The sequence below is a fragment of the Perna viridis genome, chromosome 2 (assembly GCF_037379345.1).
Source record: "Perna viridis isolate PV_CMFRI_1.1 ecotype Kerala chromosome 2, ASM3737934v1, whole genome shotgun sequence".
NCBI lineage: Eukaryota > Metazoa > Mollusca > Bivalvia > Mytilida > Mytilidae > Perna > Perna viridis.
Window position 1 is genome coordinate 31399397 of NC_142446.1, and position 21463 is coordinate 31420859.

At 31.3% G+C, this 21463-nt stretch overlaps 2 protein-coding genes across 15 annotated transcripts in view; one reads left to right on the top strand and one right to left on the bottom strand.

The window, feature by feature from the left end:
* Window positions 1-887: 887 nt before the first annotated feature.
* Window positions 888-5329, top strand: LOC148624634 (mediator of RNA polymerase II transcription subunit 11-like). The gene is made up of 3 exons (XM_088567415.1): window positions 888-1013; window positions 2898-3038; window positions 4878-5329. The coding sequence occupies exons 1-3, from the start codon at window positions 935-937 to the stop codon at window positions 5009-5011; spliced, it is 354 nt and encodes a 117-aa protein (XP_088423541.1). The 5' UTR covers window positions 888-934; the 3' UTR covers window positions 5012-5329.
* Window positions 5330-5646: 317 nt separating this feature from the next.
* LOC148624635 (phosphatidylinositol 3,4,5-trisphosphate 5-phosphatase 2A-like) overlaps window positions 5647-21463 on the bottom strand; it is a 92646-nt gene continuing 76829 nt past the window's right edge. For 10 of the 14 annotated variants that reach the window (XM_088567407.1, XM_088567404.1, XM_088567408.1 and 7 more), the window contains 5 exons: window positions 20347-20582; window positions 18997-19074; window positions 18035-18202; window positions 17348-17401; window positions 5647-10715 (listed from right to left, as the gene is read on the bottom strand). In XM_088567407.1, coding sequence (XP_088423533.1) covers window positions 10488-10715; window positions 17348-17401; window positions 18035-18202; window positions 18997-19074; window positions 20347-20582 — 764 coding nt within the window. In that variant the 3' untranslated portion in view covers window positions 5647-10487. Of the gene's footprint in view, window positions 10716-14533; window positions 14551-16733; window positions 16749-17347; window positions 17402-18034; window positions 18203-18996; window positions 19075-20346; window positions 20583-21463 lie in introns of all 14 variants that reach the window. The other 4 variants (XM_088567412.1, XM_088567413.1, XM_088567400.1 and 1 more) reach the window with 4 other exon arrangements.

Below are 21463 nucleotides of genomic sequence, written 5' to 3' on the forward strand. Positions count from 1 at the left end.
ACAACTTACTAGGAAATGACACTCACAAGTGGGCTATTTACTCCATAATGTTGGATCAGGGCGTGTACATAAAGCCCCAGGTTAGATAAATCATTTCTCTCTTATGTACAGCAAAACTCAAGTTATAGCAGGAGCGGATCCAGAGATTTTGCAAAGAGGGTTCCAGGCTTCAAATTTAATTTGCTAAATTTTGCTCGAATTTTAATCAAAATTAAGAAAGGTATGTCGACCACCCCCCCCCCCCCCGCTGGATAGTAAACATAAAGAGTCCTTTTGAAATATCCATTAGTTCAACATTATATAAAATTATTATATATTCATGTGCATATACAATTTATCATATAGATACATCCATAATCAGCATTCCTTGAGGAAGTTCGTCAAGAAATTAAATTTATTCCGCTAAACTTAAGTTTCATTTCCCATAGGAACTTTGGGTCGGGATTTATTTATTTTTAATCATTTTTTTTTCATTTTATTTTATTTGTTAAAAAGAAAACAAATTATGAAATCATGCGTTATAACAGCACTTTTACTATCCATATGAAGTTTTCTGATATATGGGGGTCGACTGATATATATAGGAATATACCAATATGATTTCGTAATTTTTTTTCTTTAAAAAAATCCCGACCCCAAGTACATGTGTAGAAAATGAGGAAACGAACACCCACCATGGATCTCGCATAACCCCCCTCTTATAAATATCTGGATCCGCCGCGGCTTGGCATTGTTATTTCTCTCATATGACATCCAGTGAGTATAATTTCATTCATTTTCCTGGTCAAGCAGTTATTTTAGACTATACGTTAAAATAAGCACAATGCCTTGATAGGCCTATCGACAGGTTGGTACGAAGGAAGAATGTGACGAGTTTAACAACCTTGGTTATTTTTTGATTGGTTTATTTTCACCCAACACCGTACTGTTGAATATGGGGTCGGGACCAATAGAACGAATACAACAACTTGATTTTATTGAAAAAGAAATAGCTACTGCTATCAACAGTGCAGGTATGTGTTGGAAAAAGGAAGCAGATAAATGTCAAAATGATATTCTACATTATTGTTGGCGTTATAGACTAAAGTTATGGCTAAATCAAGCTGTGTGCTGCCACAAGCACTTGTTTCAAAGCTTGCCATGTTTCAATCATCAATGTGACAATGTTAACGAGTAATCAAGAGAACCAAGATTCTTCCAGAAATCAAAAGAATCAATCCCAAAAGGGATTACAAAAGAATGTAATCCAGGGACAAAAGCCAGACATGGAAAACTGATGCACACAACAAAGAACATGAAATAACCAAAATAATACATAATAAGCAACTTGGACTCCACTAATTTGACTAAAAACTGGGAGCATGGACCAAGTGCACTGGTAGGGTATGCATCATCTGCTTTTCAAGAAACACCTGCCAAGTTTCACATAAAAAATCAAGTTCAGGGTAAATGAAAGAGGAAAGAAAAACTTTGACACATACATTGTACATGTAGAATAAATCAGTTTTTATGGTGTACATGAAGATGAATACACCGTAAAGATCCACTAGTTAGTGATGACAACCATATAACTTCTGTAGCGACAATTTCAATTTTGTAGCAACATAACTCTGTTCCAGAAGTATTAATTGTAAGAAATTAGTGCAATACAAAAAGGATGCTTAGTTACAGCCAGCTCTGGCATAACTTACATGTACATGTAGGAATTGTAATATGAAAACTCCATACGCAGGTGCTGAAGGTATGTTGCCACAAATCAGAGGAAAGTTGAATATATGAAATTAAAAGTCATTGCATTTGTCATATACTTTGGTTAATAGTTCCCTCTTACCGTCAATCTCTAAGTGTAGTTCAAGATATACATGTAGGTTCATCATTACCTTATCAGTACAGGGCCTGGTTTCATAAAAAAAAATCTCAAATTGAGATTTGCATTAAATCAATGAGTGTTCTTCAAATCTTCAATTTCAAGTGATCTGATTGGTCGAAATTTGAGTTTAAGCAGGATTTGAGGAAAATCTTCAATTTTTAGATTTTTATGAAACCAGATACAGAACAAAAATATAAGCATCATAAATTAAGTTGGAAATAGTGTAAAATTTTGATGTCATCAGTTTTCTTGGTCAATAGTTATCCATTTTCAGTCAGAAATTTTTTCTCAAAATAAACAATAAAATTTCAGATATTTCTCCTTTTACTACATGTATTTGCGAAAAATCATAAAAATTAATCTAGAAATAACTTAATAATTTGGGGATGCTAAGCCTAAAATTCTTCTAGATACACAGGTCTCTCTGTAGTCAGAGGGAAGTTAGTGGTAAAACTGAGGCCATATTTGTCGAAAGGTAATGATGAACCTTAATTGGGATATTTTATGTTCTGACCACCACCTAGTCGAAACAAGGAATATCTCCAGTGCTGAATCCCAACAGGAATTATCTATGAATGACAGAGCTTTACTTTCTACATGTACATTTTGTACTTGTTCACTTGTAAATTTCCCCTTTGTTTTTATGCAAAATCACTTCTTTTCAAAATATATCATAATTAGAAAGTTATAATACTAAAAATGATTTTTTAAGATTATTAAGGATAGGCATAAAAAAATAGGATAGGTAGGAAACAAACATTAATTTGTTTTTACCTTGTAATAATTATATTACATGTCGAAAAATGTGAAACATGTACAGTACTATTGTGTTAAAATTACATGTACATGTATCTAACTGCTTCTGGGATGTGTTCTATTCATACTCTATATAGTCATACATGTATGTTTGAGGAAATTACTACAAGGTACATGTACATTCTTGACATGAAAAGACAAAACTTTCTTGTTCCCATTTCTTAGCATATTTATCTTCATCTCAATTCATGTGTACACATGTATCTTACAGGTTTAGCATTGCAAGAGCTAGCAAAAGAGAAACCTAACTTCAAGCAGATAGAAACACATACCACATCATTCCTGAAAACCCTGATGGAAGTGGAGAAGAAAATGACAAATCACATAAATTACCTCACACAAGTTTCAACAGGTATTATGTCATCTTTCTTTTGAGTCCTGGTTATAAAACATTCAAGTTCAAAATGTCCTCAACTCAAAACTTTTCCCTTTAGGTTGGTTGAATAGAAAGTTTGAGGAAAACTCAGGATTTTTAAAAAAATCTTTATTAGAGATGTTTTTTTTTAGCAAATTATTCTAATTACTCTATCCTAATTGTACAAGGTAAATGTACATTGTGTATTTGCATATACCACTTTTACAATGTACATTAATAAGTCTGTCTCGCTAGACAACTTTGTAATAGTTAATCACAGAACAAATAAATTCATTGTGATTGAGAAAAATCAAAGGTGTTATATGCAGCTTTTACAGCTGCAATTGTAATTGAAAATTGCATTGATACTACAGGAAGTTGGTGATTATAAAGTTTAGTACTTACTTAAACTTGAAGAAATTTTTTGTAAAATTTCTTTTTTTAAATTCAAAACACCTTAATGTTTTCTTTTTTGCCCTTGATCTGCTATAAATAAAGACTGTTCAGAACAACATTTGGTAGATAAATTTGATAACACTTTAGATATGTGGACAATATTTTGGCTCTTAACAACCACATCTTCAATATTTATACTGAAGATACATTGTACATGTCCAGCAGAACTTTCTTTGAATAAAGCAGATATTGATAAGAAAGAACATTTGTTTCTCTATCTAAGTATTCATATCAATAGTGGTAAACTAAATACTAAAATTTACATTAAAAAGGATGATTTTTCATTCCTTATTTTGAAATATCCGTTTTTAGATGGTGACTTCCCCTTGTCAGCATCATATGGTGTTGATACATTGTGTATATCACGATAAGCTTGATTTGCTCATATTTGTAACAATGTTTCAGATTTTAAAGAAAGAAATCATTATATAACTGAGAAACTACTACATCAAGGTTTTTTGATATCGCAAACTTATAAAAACATTTACAAAGTGTATTTGTAAACAGTAAGTATGTGCGGGTTTGTCCCAACCTATATTTTATGGAAATATTCTTCACAAAGCAAGCAAGTTCAATACTCACCTAATAAATTGATTATACTGTTAAATAGGCTTATTTGTAAGGGATATAGTTATGTTATTGTCAAATTGTGAAAGATAAAATAATTGGTATTAAAATTGGCCTTGGTCTGGTAGCATCTTTACAAAGAAACTAACACACTGTATTTAAAAGCAGTTTTTGGAATGACGCAAGTTGTTTTTATTATTTGTGACTTATAATGTACCATACTTCTTTACCCCACATGTTAAGAATTTGGATTGATATTGCATACGATGAGGACCTAACTTTTTCTAGTTTTAAACTGTTAAGGAGCTGGTATGTCAGTTAAATGCTAGCACTGGTAGTCCTTTGTTCATTTGTGTAACATATAATCAGTTTGTTTATTTGTTTATTAACAGGGGACTCAGACCTTTTGAACTGTTTTTTAGTTGTGTTTAATTGTGTAATATTTTTTCCACATTGGCCAGATTTAAAAGGGGAGGTCTGTGATGATGCCAAAGTACATGTACTTTAACCCCGCCACATTTATTTGCACTTTTCCCAAGCCTGAGTTTTGTGGCCTCTGAACATATTGTTTCCTTTTTACTTTCAGTTTACTATATATAGGAGCAACTATTTTGCTGTACCTATGTATGTTGTTGTTTTGGTGCAAGCTGCAGCCTGCCCTGTGGTGTGAGGCTTTCCTCATGAAGACCCATAGATTGCCTTGAGCTGGCACTTTTCAACCCAGTGGGGTTATTGTCTCTTTGACATATGCACCATTTCCATTCTTGTTATATTATAAATCTTCATAGCTATAGCTGAATATTTATGTTTCAGGTCAGCCTCACGAGGGGTCATCATATGCAGCTTCCAAAGACTTAACCTTGGCTTATCACAGAATTGATCATATCAAAAGTCGCCTGGCAACTCTTGAGAGATACCATCATGAATTAAATGCTGGCAATCCATAGAATAGGAGGAATTGTGGAAATGGATTTCATGAAAGAACTCCTTCTCTCAACAACTAAGATACACCTTACTTGGTTTCCGATCATACAAACTTGAAGTAGATGTATATATTGGAAGATTTATGACATGATGATGAAGTCATTAACCTAGAGCTGTAAGGACATGTAAATTAGAGATCTGTATTGTGATGTTGTAATCGAAGAAGTTGATTCAGATTGAAAACAGCCATTGCAGCTGACCAAATGTCAAACTATTAAACGTTTAGTTTTACAGCTGTTGCAATTGTACTATGTCTGTGTTGTATAAAACATTAACATGTATTTATTGTGTTTTTTTTTCCTAAGAATTTGAAATAACGTTACATGAACAGAGTTTCACTTTCGGCCTATTTAAAAATTATACTATGTTTCTCTACAATATCAACTGACTTGAAAAAGGGACAGAGAATTAAAATATTTGCAAAAAACAAGCACTAAAGCATCAAAATAGAAGGACAATTCAGAGACATAGAGACATCAAAGTTCAAGTTTATGTCCAAAAAACAATCAGGAAAAAGAGGACCAACCTACCCAACTGTAGACAATAGAATAAAATATGATTGCAATTGGAAACTCAGGATAAGTAAAACAAGATGGCAGACAAAAAAAATAAACGACTTGTTTTATTAACTCTCAAATTTAACAAGAAGTGACATTGAGTGCTAGGGTATACCGTTTGCTATGCATCTTCAGTATGCCTGCATCACCCCACCACATTGAAAGTAGGTGAAATCATGTAATTGTTAAGTTCGTTTGGTTATCCAATCGTGAAATCTGACTGCAAAAATATCTGTAACATAAAAACTTCATACCAGGCAATCAAATTGTGATAAAAATCATTAAACTAATAAACTGATAATATCCACAAAAGCTGAAAACACCCTTGTCTTAGAAGCTTATTGGACAGTATATATGACATAAGCTCTCAATTGAGCTTTTGACCGACATGGAGTATACTAGTCCTTTAATTCCCTGTCCTCCTTTAGGAGAGAGACTGCCTCTTTGGGAAAGTCTTATACGTGGGAGACACAAATCTCCTTTCACAATTTTTTCCCCAAAATCTCGCTCTTCGCATGAATACTGCCAAAATTATGTTCTAAATGGCCTCTTAAAATTGATATAAAAACAATGTTAGTGTAACATGATAATCACGGAGAAACAATGAAAAATTGATTAATCCTTTTGTTGTACTAATTACTCATATTGGGATAAGAAATCCTTAGCAGATTAAAAAGAATATTCAAGAATTAATTCGTGGAGGGGTAGATTGTACTTATTTTAACATGGGTACGGCATTAATATTTGATTATTTAACACAGAGCGATAGCGAGGGGTGAAATGGGAATATAAATGCCAATAATTTATGCCATTGTTTATGTAATAGGTGATACAGGTATTATTATAATTATTTAATTAGATTATTTCACTACTTCAATTACCATCTTGGTATGTCTCTGATATCCACATTACTTTTGTAAAATTTATAATTTTTATATGATTATTTACAAAGTAATAAATGCAATATTTACTTCTGTATTTTAATCTAGTTTTTATTTGTGATAAATTTCACAACTTACTATTTTTTTTTGGTATTTCATTTAATTTCACAAAGTATATTTATTGTGTTACATATTTCCCCATTTTTATAAATAATTCAATGAAAATAATAAGATATGTGAACAAAATATTGTAAATGAAAGGACAAAATGAAATTTATTCAGATGAAATTATAAAACATATTTTTATTACAATTAATGCATGATATGCCTTGCAAAAAGACTTTAATTTTACATCTATCCAAATAACCTCCAAATAATACCAGGAAGAATACCAAATATATCAGAGGATTTATCTTTATATTATTAAATGATTAAACATTCATTTATGATGGGTGCCATTTTAACCAAGTGACATTATGGCTAGAATTTGTTTCAGGGACCGTAACTCCTACAGTGGTCAATGAATGGTTTAAAAAATTTTGGCATATGTCCGTCTCATGATGCTGAACAATATTTCCCAATGCCAGAAATTTGCTAAAGGCAATGGCTATTGAGTCATTTGCAAAAACTGCCTTCTGAACCACATGTTCTATTTTTAGTAATAGAGGCCATGTTTATTCATAGATTAAACAACAGTCATTTTGTGCAGAACACCCTAAGGAACAATCATGCCAAGTTTAAAAACTGTCGGTTTAGTAGTTTCAGAGAAGATTTTTGAAAATTTGTCCACAACGATGACGACAGACGCCAGGTGATGGCATAAGCTCACTTGGCCTATGGCCAGGTGAGCTAATAAAATAAAATAAAATCCTGACCTATCAATCCATTTTTTTTTACATGTTAACAGGAAACAAAGGTATAATTTTAATTGGCCTCTATGTGCGGTTACCTAGCTAATGGTAGAACGGTACCATTTATTACCCATAGGTGACAATAGTAAATCTTTTGAAAAATTCATCCCTTTAAAACAATGAAGGAGCTATAAACCGACTTATTTCCAGTCATATCTTTATTTCCCTAACTAAAAATGTGAGCAAAGTCATATCATAACTGTCTCATTTCTTTGGTGTTTTGAGCAGATATTTGGGGGTCAAAATCTTACATTATATAATACTTATATAATATGGTTCTCAAAAAATAAAATACAATTTTTTGAAAGTATAATAATGCTAGAGTCTGGCAATAATTAATCATCTTGGGTATTAGCACAATTTTACCGTCATATAAAAAGATAAAAAAATTGTTTTGGTACATCCATACTTCTTGACTAGTCTAACAAAGATTGCAGAAGACTATTAAAGTTATCATATTAAAATCATAAAAACAGTCTTTTAATACTTGTATTTTATTATAAAAATAACATAAAATACTCATAGTTTCAATTGATACATCATTAACAAACAAAAACACAAAATTGTAAAACAATTAGATAAGTCAAAACAGTGAAAATACAAAAAGTCAATGGGAGAGAACTCTTAACATATCTCTAACATAACGAGGAGTAAAGCAGATGACTTTGTAATAATTCTGTGATAAATCTCAAAGATTAAAATGATTTTTGTGAGGATAAATGATTGTTAAAAAAAAAACAATAAAAACTGATAACAAAATTATATGCAAGAAAACATCAAATTATGGCAACGCTTGAGAAGATTGTATATACAATACAAGGACTACCAATTAATGGAACTTATGAGAAATACTTGTGTGTAATATATCATGAAAAGTACGTCAAAACCATTCAATGGCAATTATTGTCGAGAATATAAATCATGATGAATTAGTGGGGCATAAAAATACTGATAATGATGTAAACTTTTGATCATCACATCTCTTTGTAACAATTACGGGACTTCTAAATATAAAACAAAAAAAACAAAGAAAGAAAAAAATACAGTTAACAAAAAGACATACAAGTACCAAGTCTCCATGAATTTTTCCCAGAAGGCAGTACCTATTTCTCAAATATTAATAATAGGGATGGGGATGAGGATAAAAAAATAAACATTTGATTTTTCAGAGAAGTGTTATTTTCATATCGACTTCATTTCTTCCGAGTTTTTAGTCTTTTTCATTTGACATGTTGCTTGTCCTGGATAATGTTTACCATAATATATGGTAGTCTTTATTATTCAAATTGAACATTAGACCCTTTCCCCACCCCTTAAAATATGAACATAATAACATTATACTGTCAAACTTAACATGTCATTTAAGGAGGTAGACATAGGGACCTAGGGAAAGGGACACAACTCTTATAAATCATTGGAACGTTTGTATTCAGCATTTTACATCAATCTTATGTAAGCATCTTATTAACTTGGATTCATTTTATTCTGCATCAAACAAAAGCTTGATAGGCTTTCGTGAAATAGAATATGATACAAACATATCACTGATTTCATGAGTTATGTCCCTTACCCTAGGTCTACATCCTTAAACAGAAAACCTGAAAATAAGATCACTTAATGGCTTCCATACAAAAAATATCTGGAACACAATGTAGCACCTTACAATGATTATCAAGATATATAGACAAATTGTATGAAGTTACAATAAAAACTACCCACCACTGCTCATCTATTCTCATAAAAGCAACTATAATAATTCTAATTTTGCCTATTTAAGCCTGCTATAGTCATGCTATAAAAGCAAAAAAGCAAACAGCATCATTGATACAGCTTGAGAAATAACTTGTCTCCTAAAGAATGTACTTTTATTAAAAAAAAACATACAACAGGATAGAATAAGGTATTACAGTTCAAAATATGATAACAAAAGCCAGAGGTGGAAGTTAACCTGGTCAATGGTCAGCAATTAAGGAACAGTCATCAGACAGGAGGTGATTCATGTCAGAAACTTGTAACTTTTACTTCTAATTCAGAAACAGTTACAAATCACATAACCAGTCCTAGTTAGTCTTTTGGTTGTTGCTTTTTGAGATAAAAATCATATAGATTGCTGGAGTTGTTGTTCTTGATCTGGGTAGATTTTAGTAGGAAATGAATGTATGGTTTTCTCAAAATTGCAGATAAATATACAATAAAGGACTATTGTTACCAAAAAAGTATAGCATAGGTAGACCGAATCACCTCTATTATAGGTAGTGTCTAAATTTTATATTGACTGGAATATAAAATATTATTTGTTCAAAGGGAAATTCATTTATTGCTTTTTGCCTTCTCTAGTGAAGACAATTTATTGACTTGAAACTCATGAAAGGAAATCATTTTCATGTGAGGAGCATGTTTTAAAGATATTGTTAAACTGTATGTAGTAAAAATATTTCAATCCCTTTCAAATGACAGCACAGAATTGACTTATTTCCTCCAGGTTTATTCATCTACAATTTCAATCCTTTCTAAGGTATGCAAACTTGATCAACCATTGAATGTACATTAAAAAATAGAGTTAATTTCATCCAACCTGTATTTAAGCCAGTCCTAACTCAAAATGATCATATTTTCAGGCTTAAACTACCTCATTCTATACATGAATGCTGCAAGCGAAAAAATGCAGTATGTGTTTAGGATGAGGTCAAGATTTCCAAAAAACATAACCACTAATGGGGAAGCTTACAGAATATGGCCAAAGACAGGCAGAAGTGGCATACCTTTGTTGCTACCTAACATGCCATTGAGTGTAATTGGCATTAAGTAAACACATGTATAGAAAGACTCCTCAAATAATATTGCAATGGGGAGATTCAGAAAATTATTAAGTTGTGTTTTAATCCAAAATTTAAATTAAACAGGGGGTCAAGAGTTATATTTGTTATATATATCATGCTCATATTTATACCAAAACTTTTAACAAAATTGTCTTATTGTGAGACTAAGATATATTTCACTTGATGTGAAATGACAATAACTGACCATAACACAGTGTCTATATAGTAATACAAAACTACTAATCAAATGATTGATGGAAGAATAAAAGAATTAACAGTTACTTTCATAGTCTATTAAACTACTGAGTATTTTGTCTCTATGAGTGACATCCCGTACTCCAATGTTTACTAAGTCCTGTCGAGATAGCCTCATGTCTCGTAGATTTTCAAAACCATGCTCCCTAAAATTGTCAATATACTGTTGCAAACTAAGACCATTCAACCAATCAACAACCTCATTATGATGGTGTCCATCTAGACTTTGCTGTTGAAACCGGGCCTGAAATGAAAAGTGAAACTCTTATTATTACACAATTGTCTGAACAGAAACAAACTTCTGGTGAGCTTTAATGATGATAATGATATTATAGAAATACTAATATCTTTAATCTTTAGATAGGAGATATATCAGGTGGGAAAGACCTATTACAAATATATATGGTAATTCATACTTCCTTCTATAATAAACTTTAAAAAAATAAATGACACATGCTTGAGATGGTTTCACTCAAAAAATTCTAAATATGGTATCAACTGCAGCATATTATGACATTCAGACAACTTGGAAAACAACAGCAAACTCTGTAACAAATATTGCTACATAGGGATGAGGGACAAGAGTTTTGGGCTAAGGAAGTCATTGCCTGTTCAAGCTAGCTTTTTACATTAACCACATGCATAATAGAACTAAAATATATACATATTTAAGACCATGCAACTGATTAAGCTGAAACTAAAGAATATCTAATAAAATATCTATTTGATCTAGACCATAAGTTATCCATTTTAATTTAAGGGGATGGAATACCAATCTATTGCCTCTTCTTTCTCTCCTCAACCTTATTTATTTATATCTATTTCCAAGATGGGTACCTATTCTAACTCTATTATTACTCAATTTCTAACCTACTTACTTGTGAAAAATATCTCATGTCCATATTCATATTCACTTGGTTTTAAATAAAAGACTTGCTTGTCTTTTTTGTTTGGGATCAAAGTAACCCTTAGTTATACAAACCAAAGACATGTATTGGTTACACAAAATTTTGCTAAAATATAATAATTTTGGATATTTAGATTATGGATATAGTCATTACCAAAAAACCTGTATATTTTACAAACACACCTTATGTGTTAATAATTTTCATTAACCTATCAATATAAGTACAACAATGTTTTAATTGACTACCAATTTAGAAAAGCAGAAAATACAACTGATCATGAACATGTAATATAAAATACAGTAGTCCTCTGTCTAATGGCCCCTCCCTTTATCCAGAAAGTTTTCCTTGGCTACAACCACTTTTAATGCAAAAGTATTGTAACCTCCATGTATTGCTTTATTAGAAAGCATTGACTAGCACTTAAAAAGACCTAACCACCATATCAAAATTTGCTGACATCCCTCCGTAAAGTAATATTTTCTGCATTTCCTTAAACTTAAATATCATATAATTGTTGACAATAATATAATAAGATAATTGACAAGGTGAAGGTTAAGATTTCAAGAAGACTGCACAATTGTTATTTCTTGGTTAAATAGTGCCATTATCTAATATAGTATACAAAATAATGCAATATAAATATCCTTGAGCACATGTTAACTGGTGAATTTAGTTCTAATACATACACATAAATTATATGAGGAATGATTGCTTAAAAATAATGTTCATGTAATTGGTTGTTTCCAAATAGTAACTAGAGGCTAGTGTATGCTCTATTGATATGCAAATATAAGCCTTTCATGACTTAAAACCATCACAAAATAATAAGAAAAATTATGTTTGTACATTCTTTTACAAAGACAGAGGTTAAAAGGGAAAGAAATCTTCCCCACGGGATATTTTTTCTTCCTCAACAATATCATGTTAATTTTATAAAAAGAGGCTCCCAGGAGCCTGAATCGATCACCTGTTTAAGTTTTCTTAATCAAGGGCAATAAATTTAACAAGGAGTTGTTCAACAATTTTGACAAAAGAAAAATTTGGTAGGACTTATAAGGATCATTTCAGCAACTGAAAGTTTCTTTCTATCTATCATAGTTTTCAAGACATTGGCTAAACCAAAAAAAAAAAAACATAATTTTTCACCTTTCAAGGGCAATTACTCTTACAAGGAATCGTCTGACAACTTTGTTCCCTTGGAAACTTTTCTAGGCTCTCGCTAAAACTATTGGTTTTGGAGATATAATGTGCAAAAAATTACTGTCTGACCCTTATGTTCTATTTTTAGTAAGGGCAGCCATGTTTTTGACGGATCAAAAATCCCCATGTCAGTTCTATGCAGGATACCACAAGGAACATTCATACTAAGTTTGATTCCAATTGGTCAAGTAGTGTCAGAGGAGAAGATTTTTGAAAGAAATAACATTAAAAATAGCAAAAAAAAACCATCAAAAAAAGGGAATAAGTCCAACATGGTTTAACAAATTGAAACAAAAATTTGACCACAGATAGATCTCATCATGTTGAACACTTTTACCGTGCCAAAATTTGGCTAAACCTAACAATATTTTTATATATATGCAAAAACTACTGCCTGACCCCTATGTTCTATTTTTAGTATCAGCAGCCATGTTTTTGATGCATCAAAAATCCCAATATCAGTTCTATGAAGGATACACCAAGGAACATTCATACCAAGTTTGGTTCCAATTGGTTAAGTAAGTCAGAGGAGAAGATTTTTGAAAGAAGTAACATTAAAAATAACAAAAAATAATCGTCCAAAAAGGGTAATAACTCAAACATGGTTTCACATATTAAAACAAAATTTTGTCCACTGATAGATCTCATCATGCTGAACAATTTCACTTTGTCAGAATTTGGCTAAACCTAACAGTTGTGCAAATACATGCAAAAAACTACTGTCTGACCCCTATGTTCTATTTTCAGTAATGACGGCAATGTTTCATGACTATCAAAACCCCCACATCAGTTCTATGCAGGATACCCCAAGGAACATTCATACCAAGTTTGGTTCCAATTGGTTAAGTAGTGTCAGAAGAGAAGAGTTTTGAACAATTCTTAAAATGACGATGATGACAGACAACGATGACGGACGTTAAGTGATGGTAATAACTCACATGGCCTTCCGTCATGGTGAGTTAAAAATGGACGAGAAGTGAACTAAATGTTCAGGTAAATTTGATCCTGAAAGTACTTTTAATATGGTTAAAAAACATAAATGCCATTTTACAACTACAAGGCAAAATTATGGATACACATCTTACAGCTGAAAAGAAGATACTTTTATCTGACCAAATGAATTCCAAGCAACATTTGAATGTGAAAATGTTATCTAAACTTAAACAGATTCTTGTATTTTGGGTATTACTAAAATAAAGTAAATGCTACACAATCTGCTTTCTTCCATCATTTTACAGGGAAAATGAGGTTGATTTTTTCTGATATAAACCAGTAAACAGTCTTTTTCCAATAATAAACTGTAGTTAAAATCTAATTATATCTAAGATCTTGAACATCTCCAAGGTTAACTTGATTTTTAAGTAACCATCTAACTATTCTAAAAAGAAACTGATTTTCTCTGTCACTACTGCTTGAATAATATAATTACTTCTCTCAGAAAAGACTATCTCAAAACATCATAGTTAAAAAAAAGAAAGCATAATTTAAAAAAAAACTCTTTCCTATATTAAAAATAGGAGCCAAAATTACCAACACAAGAATGAAATAAAAAAGTGAAACAGTAACATTTTGAGAAAGTCTTCTACATTGTACTGTGTTTTTGGAATATTTTCAGAATATTGAAGGTACTGCCACGACACTGTAAAAGTACATGAAATATAAAGTACCATGTTTATATTAAAGTAATTTTTTTCAATGTGTTTCCCCTCTACAATTTACCATATTGATGCAATACAAGTTAAAAAAAATACATTTACCACAAGGAAGATCAAATTCAATGGTCTGAATGATTCCACAAATTCATGATAATTGGTACTTAAAACAAATTCAGTACTTAAACAGTTATTAACATTTAAAAATTAATGCTTAAACAAAGGATAAGCTAAGTAAAATAAAAAAAAATTCAACATGTATGATACACAAGCATGCTTGTGATGAAATCCATCATACTTACTGACATTATAGTGTATCCTTTGGAAAACAAGATATTATTGTGTTAAATAGCTATCAGTAAACAGAAAAAGAGCTAAGCTATATATATTTAAAGTGTCTGAAAATATGTTCAAAGCATTCAACCTGTTCTCAATCAGTATTAACTAGAGTTAACTGCCTTTTCATCACCTTATATAAAATAAATAAAAGCTTTTTTGCACAGGTTATTGAGATTTTGTCTCAAGGTGAAATAAGCAAATTTTTTTTTATTTCATTTCTCAATGCAGCCTTTTCAAGATTATAAAAAAAAACATGCTGGAATGTATACAAGCTCATTTCTGTATGTCCAAGATTTGCCACTTTATCCGATTAAGAATATAATTTCAGTTTTAATTTTTAATTGTAAATAACTAAAACATGGGAGATAACTCTAATTGTACCGGTATACAAATTTGTGGAATTGCACAGATTGTAAAAATAACTGCTAAGTAGCTTAGTCATATTTTGTAAACATTAGTGTGAAATCATAATGTGAACTTCATTATGATATCAATGCATGAATGACGATCTCTAGCAATATAAACTATGGTGCAGACTTAAAGGGATAGAGAAAGATGAAAAAATTCACAATTTGAAATGTTGCACTTTGTTTCTATTAAATCTAGACAATGTAATGATAAAACTTCACGCTTCTACCTCACCTTCATGTTATTTTAAAATTTAGAGAAAGATTAGAAAACCAATTTTTTAAAATTTTTTGTTAGCAAAAAAAAAAAATTCAAACTAGGTTTTAGTGAAAACATTTAATTTTCACAGACAATTTAGATGCCATCTTTAATAGATGCATCAAAAATAAGTTGTATAAAAATATTGTTGCTGTCAACAAATCCTACCAAGTTTACAAATATTTGTGTATGTAATATTAGAGCTTTGAACATTGGCCAATAAGAAGCCTCAGATGGCTATTTTGATCAACTGAGCAAAATCAAAAGTGGACTAGTTTAAGACAATAAACAAACAAATCATCATGTTTTGTTGAAATTGGTCAAGTTGTTTTCAAGTCTTAACCAAAATAGGTTCAGTTAAGGAACAAAGGACACATAGTGATGGCATACGTTTTCTTTGACCTGATGTCCAGTTACACAGGCAAATGTGCCACACATGAGAATCATATGGTTTGCATCATATAATTATCACATAAATCGAGCACCATATGATAATCATATGTTTTTCACAAACATATGATTGTCATATGTTTTTAAGGCAAAATTACCATATGTGAATCATATGATAATCACATGACTATCATATGTTCAATATCATATGATTGTCATATGATTACCATATGATTATCAAATGAATCAAGCACCATATGATTATCATATGTGGCACATCTGGCTGTGTAGGCCAATAAAAAAATCAAGTGTCAGGGATTATTTTTTTAACCAAAGTTTAAGCTACTGTTCTAATTATTTAGCAAAAAGTTGGTACAAAAACTATTATAAACATAGATAACGTGATTGAAAACATCGACAAATTATTTATAAAATATTTGCAAAGTATTAACATTCTGTATGTGCTAATTAATTGATACATGGTACCCTTCCTGAACATGTTCACATTTTTGTCAAGACATATCATCATTTCACAAAATAATTACAACAAATTTCTCTGTGTTTTCATCCTAAAATGGGGATTTTAGACTTGAATTCTTAATTCCAGGTTGAGACGAAGAGTTATGTTTTAATATTTGAATGGTTATTTTGATGTTCGTATCAAATGTAGATAATTTTTTTCCTCCGATGTTTTGTTTTGTTTTTTTTTTGGAGGGGGGGGGGGTCAATTCCCTATGCACTGGTGCTTGGTGTGATTGCTTCCCATATTTTCTTGGTAAAAAATGTAAATATGTAAATTTAATCATATAATTTGAAAGTAAGAGGGTTGAGTGAAGATTCACATCAAAACCGATGTACTAACAACATTCTGTGAGACAAAATACAGATCTCTTGTTACTTTTCTTTTAATCTGAATCTAGTAAGATATGTTTCAGTAAAAATGGCAAACAGAGACAACCCTTGCTAATGGGAACTCTCTAAATTTTGCAAATAAATAAATGTATTATTACTAAAGAAAGGAATTCAAATAAACATTAATTTTAAGTTTGAAGTTCATGTTCAGAGAAGTTCCAGTAAAGTTAGAACTGATGGTACAGAGAATCTTACCTGATCAGAATCACTCTGTTTAGAAAGTTATTAATTTCTTTCATGTAAGAATTTACAATAGAGTTTGAGTGTTAAATACAAAAAGGTTTTTTAGTAACTAAATCATACTCCGGTTTTTATAGTTCTATATAAAAAAAACTAAAATTTTTTGTTCTAATCTTACTGGTTATTGTATTAATTTAAAAAGAATTTATTTCTTAAACAGGAAGAGTAACAATATATCATAAAACAGCAGAGATGCAGAAAAACACAGAAATAAGACTAAATTTTTATATGATGAAATAGGAATTGTTCTTTAAAACTTACAAATTAACTATCAAAAGTTTTGTTTTAATGTTTTTTGAAATTCAACTCTCTTCAAATGAGACTTCAATTATTTATGATTTGTATTAGTATCAAAACCCCCCCCCCCACCAAAAAAAAAAAAAAAAAAAAAACCCAATGATTCAATAAATTCATTGGAGAAAGTTAGAAAACACCAAATAATTGAAAATATTATTATTTCTATGCAATGTTCATAACCACTAAAAACTGTTACTACTTCAGAAAAACAGAGTGTTAATTCAAATCACCACATTATCTTCAAATCACTTAATTGACAAATTTAACGATACCGATAGCAACCCTGGTTTGTGATGGTATTTAGAGTATTTTATCCTGATTCCATCCTTCAGCATAGAAAAAAGTAATGATTTACAAAAAAAATGCTGAAATTCAATTCTGTGGTGCAAAGTTTCAAGTGGTGTCAATTTTTTTTTTTTTGTACTTCAATAAAACATCAATAATTCATTAATTGTGATATACATTTTTGACAGTATCTCAATACCACATTTCTACTATCTAGCTGAAGGTGAAAGATGTATTGTGGAAGAAGGGTGACCTCATTTCACAACCTTGCATTTTATAAGGAAAATTTTGTTCTCTTTAATTGAAGTTTTGCATTTTTCTAGTATCCTTAAAAGAATGTTTAAGAAATATAGGTCATAAAGAATGTAGAGATGAAAATCTAGCACTGGTTGTGAGGAAATTTATTCCATTAATGAATATATTTACTAGAACAAAGTTATGTAATGTAAAGTCAATAATTATTTCATGCACTTATCACTATTGTTGCAAATTTGCCACTGCAGACCATATTTGCAAATTTTGAATTTTTGCAATATTGGGCAAAATCCTGTGCCTTTCACATAGTTGATTTTACAAGTTTGAGACATAATTATTGCAATAACTATTGCAATTACAACATCCAGTCCCTTGCAATAATTTCTATAGGAATAAACAGTATTATATACAGTATTTACCTGTATGACATTAACATATGAGGCTTGTTTCTTTGGCAGAGGGGGTGGGGGGACTTCAGGAGGGGCACTATATGACACTGATGTGGCACCACAGTCAACAGAAGGTGGGGGGAGCTGTTTCCTCCTGGTCGACAAGTTCTGTGGTGAGATTCCATTGTTGTCAGATATCTACAAAAGAAATAAACTCTATGAGGTGCTGCACTGTAGAAACCATCAAGCTTTATCATCTTTGGCAAGCAAAGATATGGTAGTTACATGGAACAGATTGGTTACTTTGGTGGAAGGATATTGCGCTGATTTTTCTATTTTAAGTTTTTATTTTTGTGCTTTTCATATTTTTCAAAATGCTTCATAACTGACACCAATGCCTGTGATAAAATCATGGTCAGTTTTATATTCACTTTACTACCTTGTGAGTCAGGTTACAACCTTTGATTCCTTATGTTGTGAATATTACCATACACAGTTATCCTAAGCCTGACTTTAATACTTCTTTATATTGACATCTTATAGAGCCAAAATAACCTCATACACAATATCTCAACACATTTTCATAGTAAGAACTTTCTCTCAATTTAAATTAAGTTCATGCATTCATGACAGTGATTTAGGATATATTCTCTATTGTAGCCCTCCAGCATTCTGGGGTTAATGAAATTTACTGACACTTATCGGCCGGAGTCCTAATATAAATAAGAAAGGATTAAATACCTGGTCAGTTTCAACCCTCAAGCCTTTGGGCTTACTCAGAGAAAGTCTATCAACCATCACAACCATTGGATGCTTGTATAATATTACATTTTAATTCAAGCCTAAACTCATTCCTATCTTCTAATGATAATTACAGTGTATAACTAAATACTAAATTATCCACATATTGCTATTGTTCTTTGATAACAGCTTTAGCTTTGACTGTTTTTTAACTCAATTATCAAAAACAAATTTATAGAATTGTGATTTACTTGTAGTAGATCTATTTCTTCGTATTGTGGACGTCCTGAAGATGTAGGCCTGGGAACATCAGTCACTGGTCGCTGTCTCTGAAATACATATAAATGCAAGCATATTTATCTGATCTGGTAATGAAATCCAATAATTAGATATAAGTACACAGTTTTAATAGAATCACACTAAAAGCTCATAAAAGAAAACAACTTTCATTGAATCCTGTATAGTAGTTTTTGAGAAGATTATTGAAAGTAATAACATCAAAAACAGCAAAAAAACATTCTAAAAGAGCAATAACTCCAACATGGGTCAACAGATTTTCACCAAAATTTGACCACAGATAGATCATGCTGAATACTTTTACCCAAGTCAAAATAGTCCAAAATCCAAACAGTCAATTTGTGCAGGATACTCTAAGAAATAATCATCTTAAGTTTCATCCAAATCCATTCAATAGTTTCAGAGGAGAAGATGTTTGAAGAAATTGTTCACGCCGACAACAGATGCCATGTGATGGCAACAGCTCACATGGCCTACAGCCAGGTTAGCTAATAAATTGGGTCCTAAACCTGAAATTCATTACTTTTAATTTCTAATGAGGACCTTTGCTTTAATCACGTAGACTTTTAATTTACTTAGGTCCTTGACCTTTGATTTGAATCTTTGTGCAAAGCCCTTGACAAATACCAAATAGCTGTGATAATAAAGTAGTTGCAGAGTAAACTGTTATGAATTTTTTGTATTCAAACTATATGGTCCAAATATTAAAAATGTTGTGAAACTGCAAGTTTGATGTCCCTCTAGCCTGAAATAAACTCAAATGATATGGCATACCTATATAAAGCTTTCTACAGAATATCAAGAGGCTGTAATAAGTAGTTGCAGAGAAAACTGTTATGAAAAAGGTGTGGACCAACCAATACACTGACAGACAGATGGACACCATAATTTGAAAAAGAGGGGGAGCTTACAATATTTGTAGTCAAAAAACTTTTTCAGTGCACATAGAAATATTGCTTGATATATCCTACTGCATGAAAATAAAATACAATACAAGATATTGTTAAAAATTTTTTAAAGGCTTTTTTCATGATGATTACTCTTTGAGGGTATTTCAGCCTGTTGTGCAAAAACATCATACTGGTACATGTATCACCTGCACTCCCTCATTACATGATTCCAAGTATAACCATACTTAAAAATAAAAGTGTATCATGGTTCGTGGTAACGAGACCCAATCTGTAAAGGGATGAGATAAAAGAACAACAGGGAAGCAGATATTGGCAAATCAGAAGTGTGACACACAAACAGACAGCCTGACAGTCCAACTGATGTGCCCTGTAGGCAGGGTATAAAACACTAACCTGGCCAATTTCAACTTCTTCATACTCCTGTGTGCGTGATGTACTTCTTTGTTCTGTAAAAGGTCTACTGGTCCCTTTTTGTCTAGTCTGAGCAGGAGGAGAGAGGGGTTTAGATAAACCAGAAGCCTTGTTTGCAGTTCGGATAACATCAGGTGTGGCGGGAGGGACTCCGGCAGGGACATCTGGCTGTAGTAGGTCGGGATCACAATAGGTATCAGTATCAAAGGCAACCAGTTCTAAATTAAAATCAATATACGTACTGTATAGTGGGCAATTTTCCCAGGTGCCAAATTTGACTATCGGATGAATAGGATATTAAATTTTCTCCGTCTTCTCCCCCATTCCAAAGATACTCTCTATGAGAGATAACTGTGAAACATCTGGACTTAAATCAGACTAGTTTTTATTTTAGGGATTCCCTGACCATAGCAAATAAGAACCTTGCAAAAATTTAAGAAATAAATCATGGAAACTCCATTTTATCATTGTTTTATCACAGGCTGGCCATTTATGTGGCATTGTTTTACCCTGAGTGATAGTAAGGGGTTAAATAACAACATTAATGTCCAGCCTGTGGTAAAACAATGATAAAATGGAGTTTTTCCTGATTTATTTTAATTCTGATAGGGTAAGTTTCTTCACATTTTTTAAAATAACCAGGTATGAGTCGCACAAAATGTTTCTCAGCTTTTTACCATGGTTGTGCTCTAAAGAGCTTTGAAGCATGTCATTTTAAAATTCCAGCTTTATCATAAAATTATGGTGTCTTAATTATATTTTTGTTGTACATGTCAAACTGTTAGTGTTTGTTTTTGTTGTAAAATGGGGGATTTTATTTGTATTTGTGAAAATGTAATTTTTGTGGGAGAGTTTACAGAAAGTATGGAGAATTATCCAAAATCTAGTAAAATTGACAGCATTATTGGGAGGGAGACATTAATAGAACCATATTGATAAATTCTGGTTGCATGTTATGATATCACAATACTATTTTCAATAATGACTTCACAACTTTTAACTAATTTTGCACTTAGAAGCGTTAATGAAACCTTCCATACCTTTCATTGATTATAAATGGACGTAGTTCAGAATTCACAATTGTTTGTAACAGAGAAAA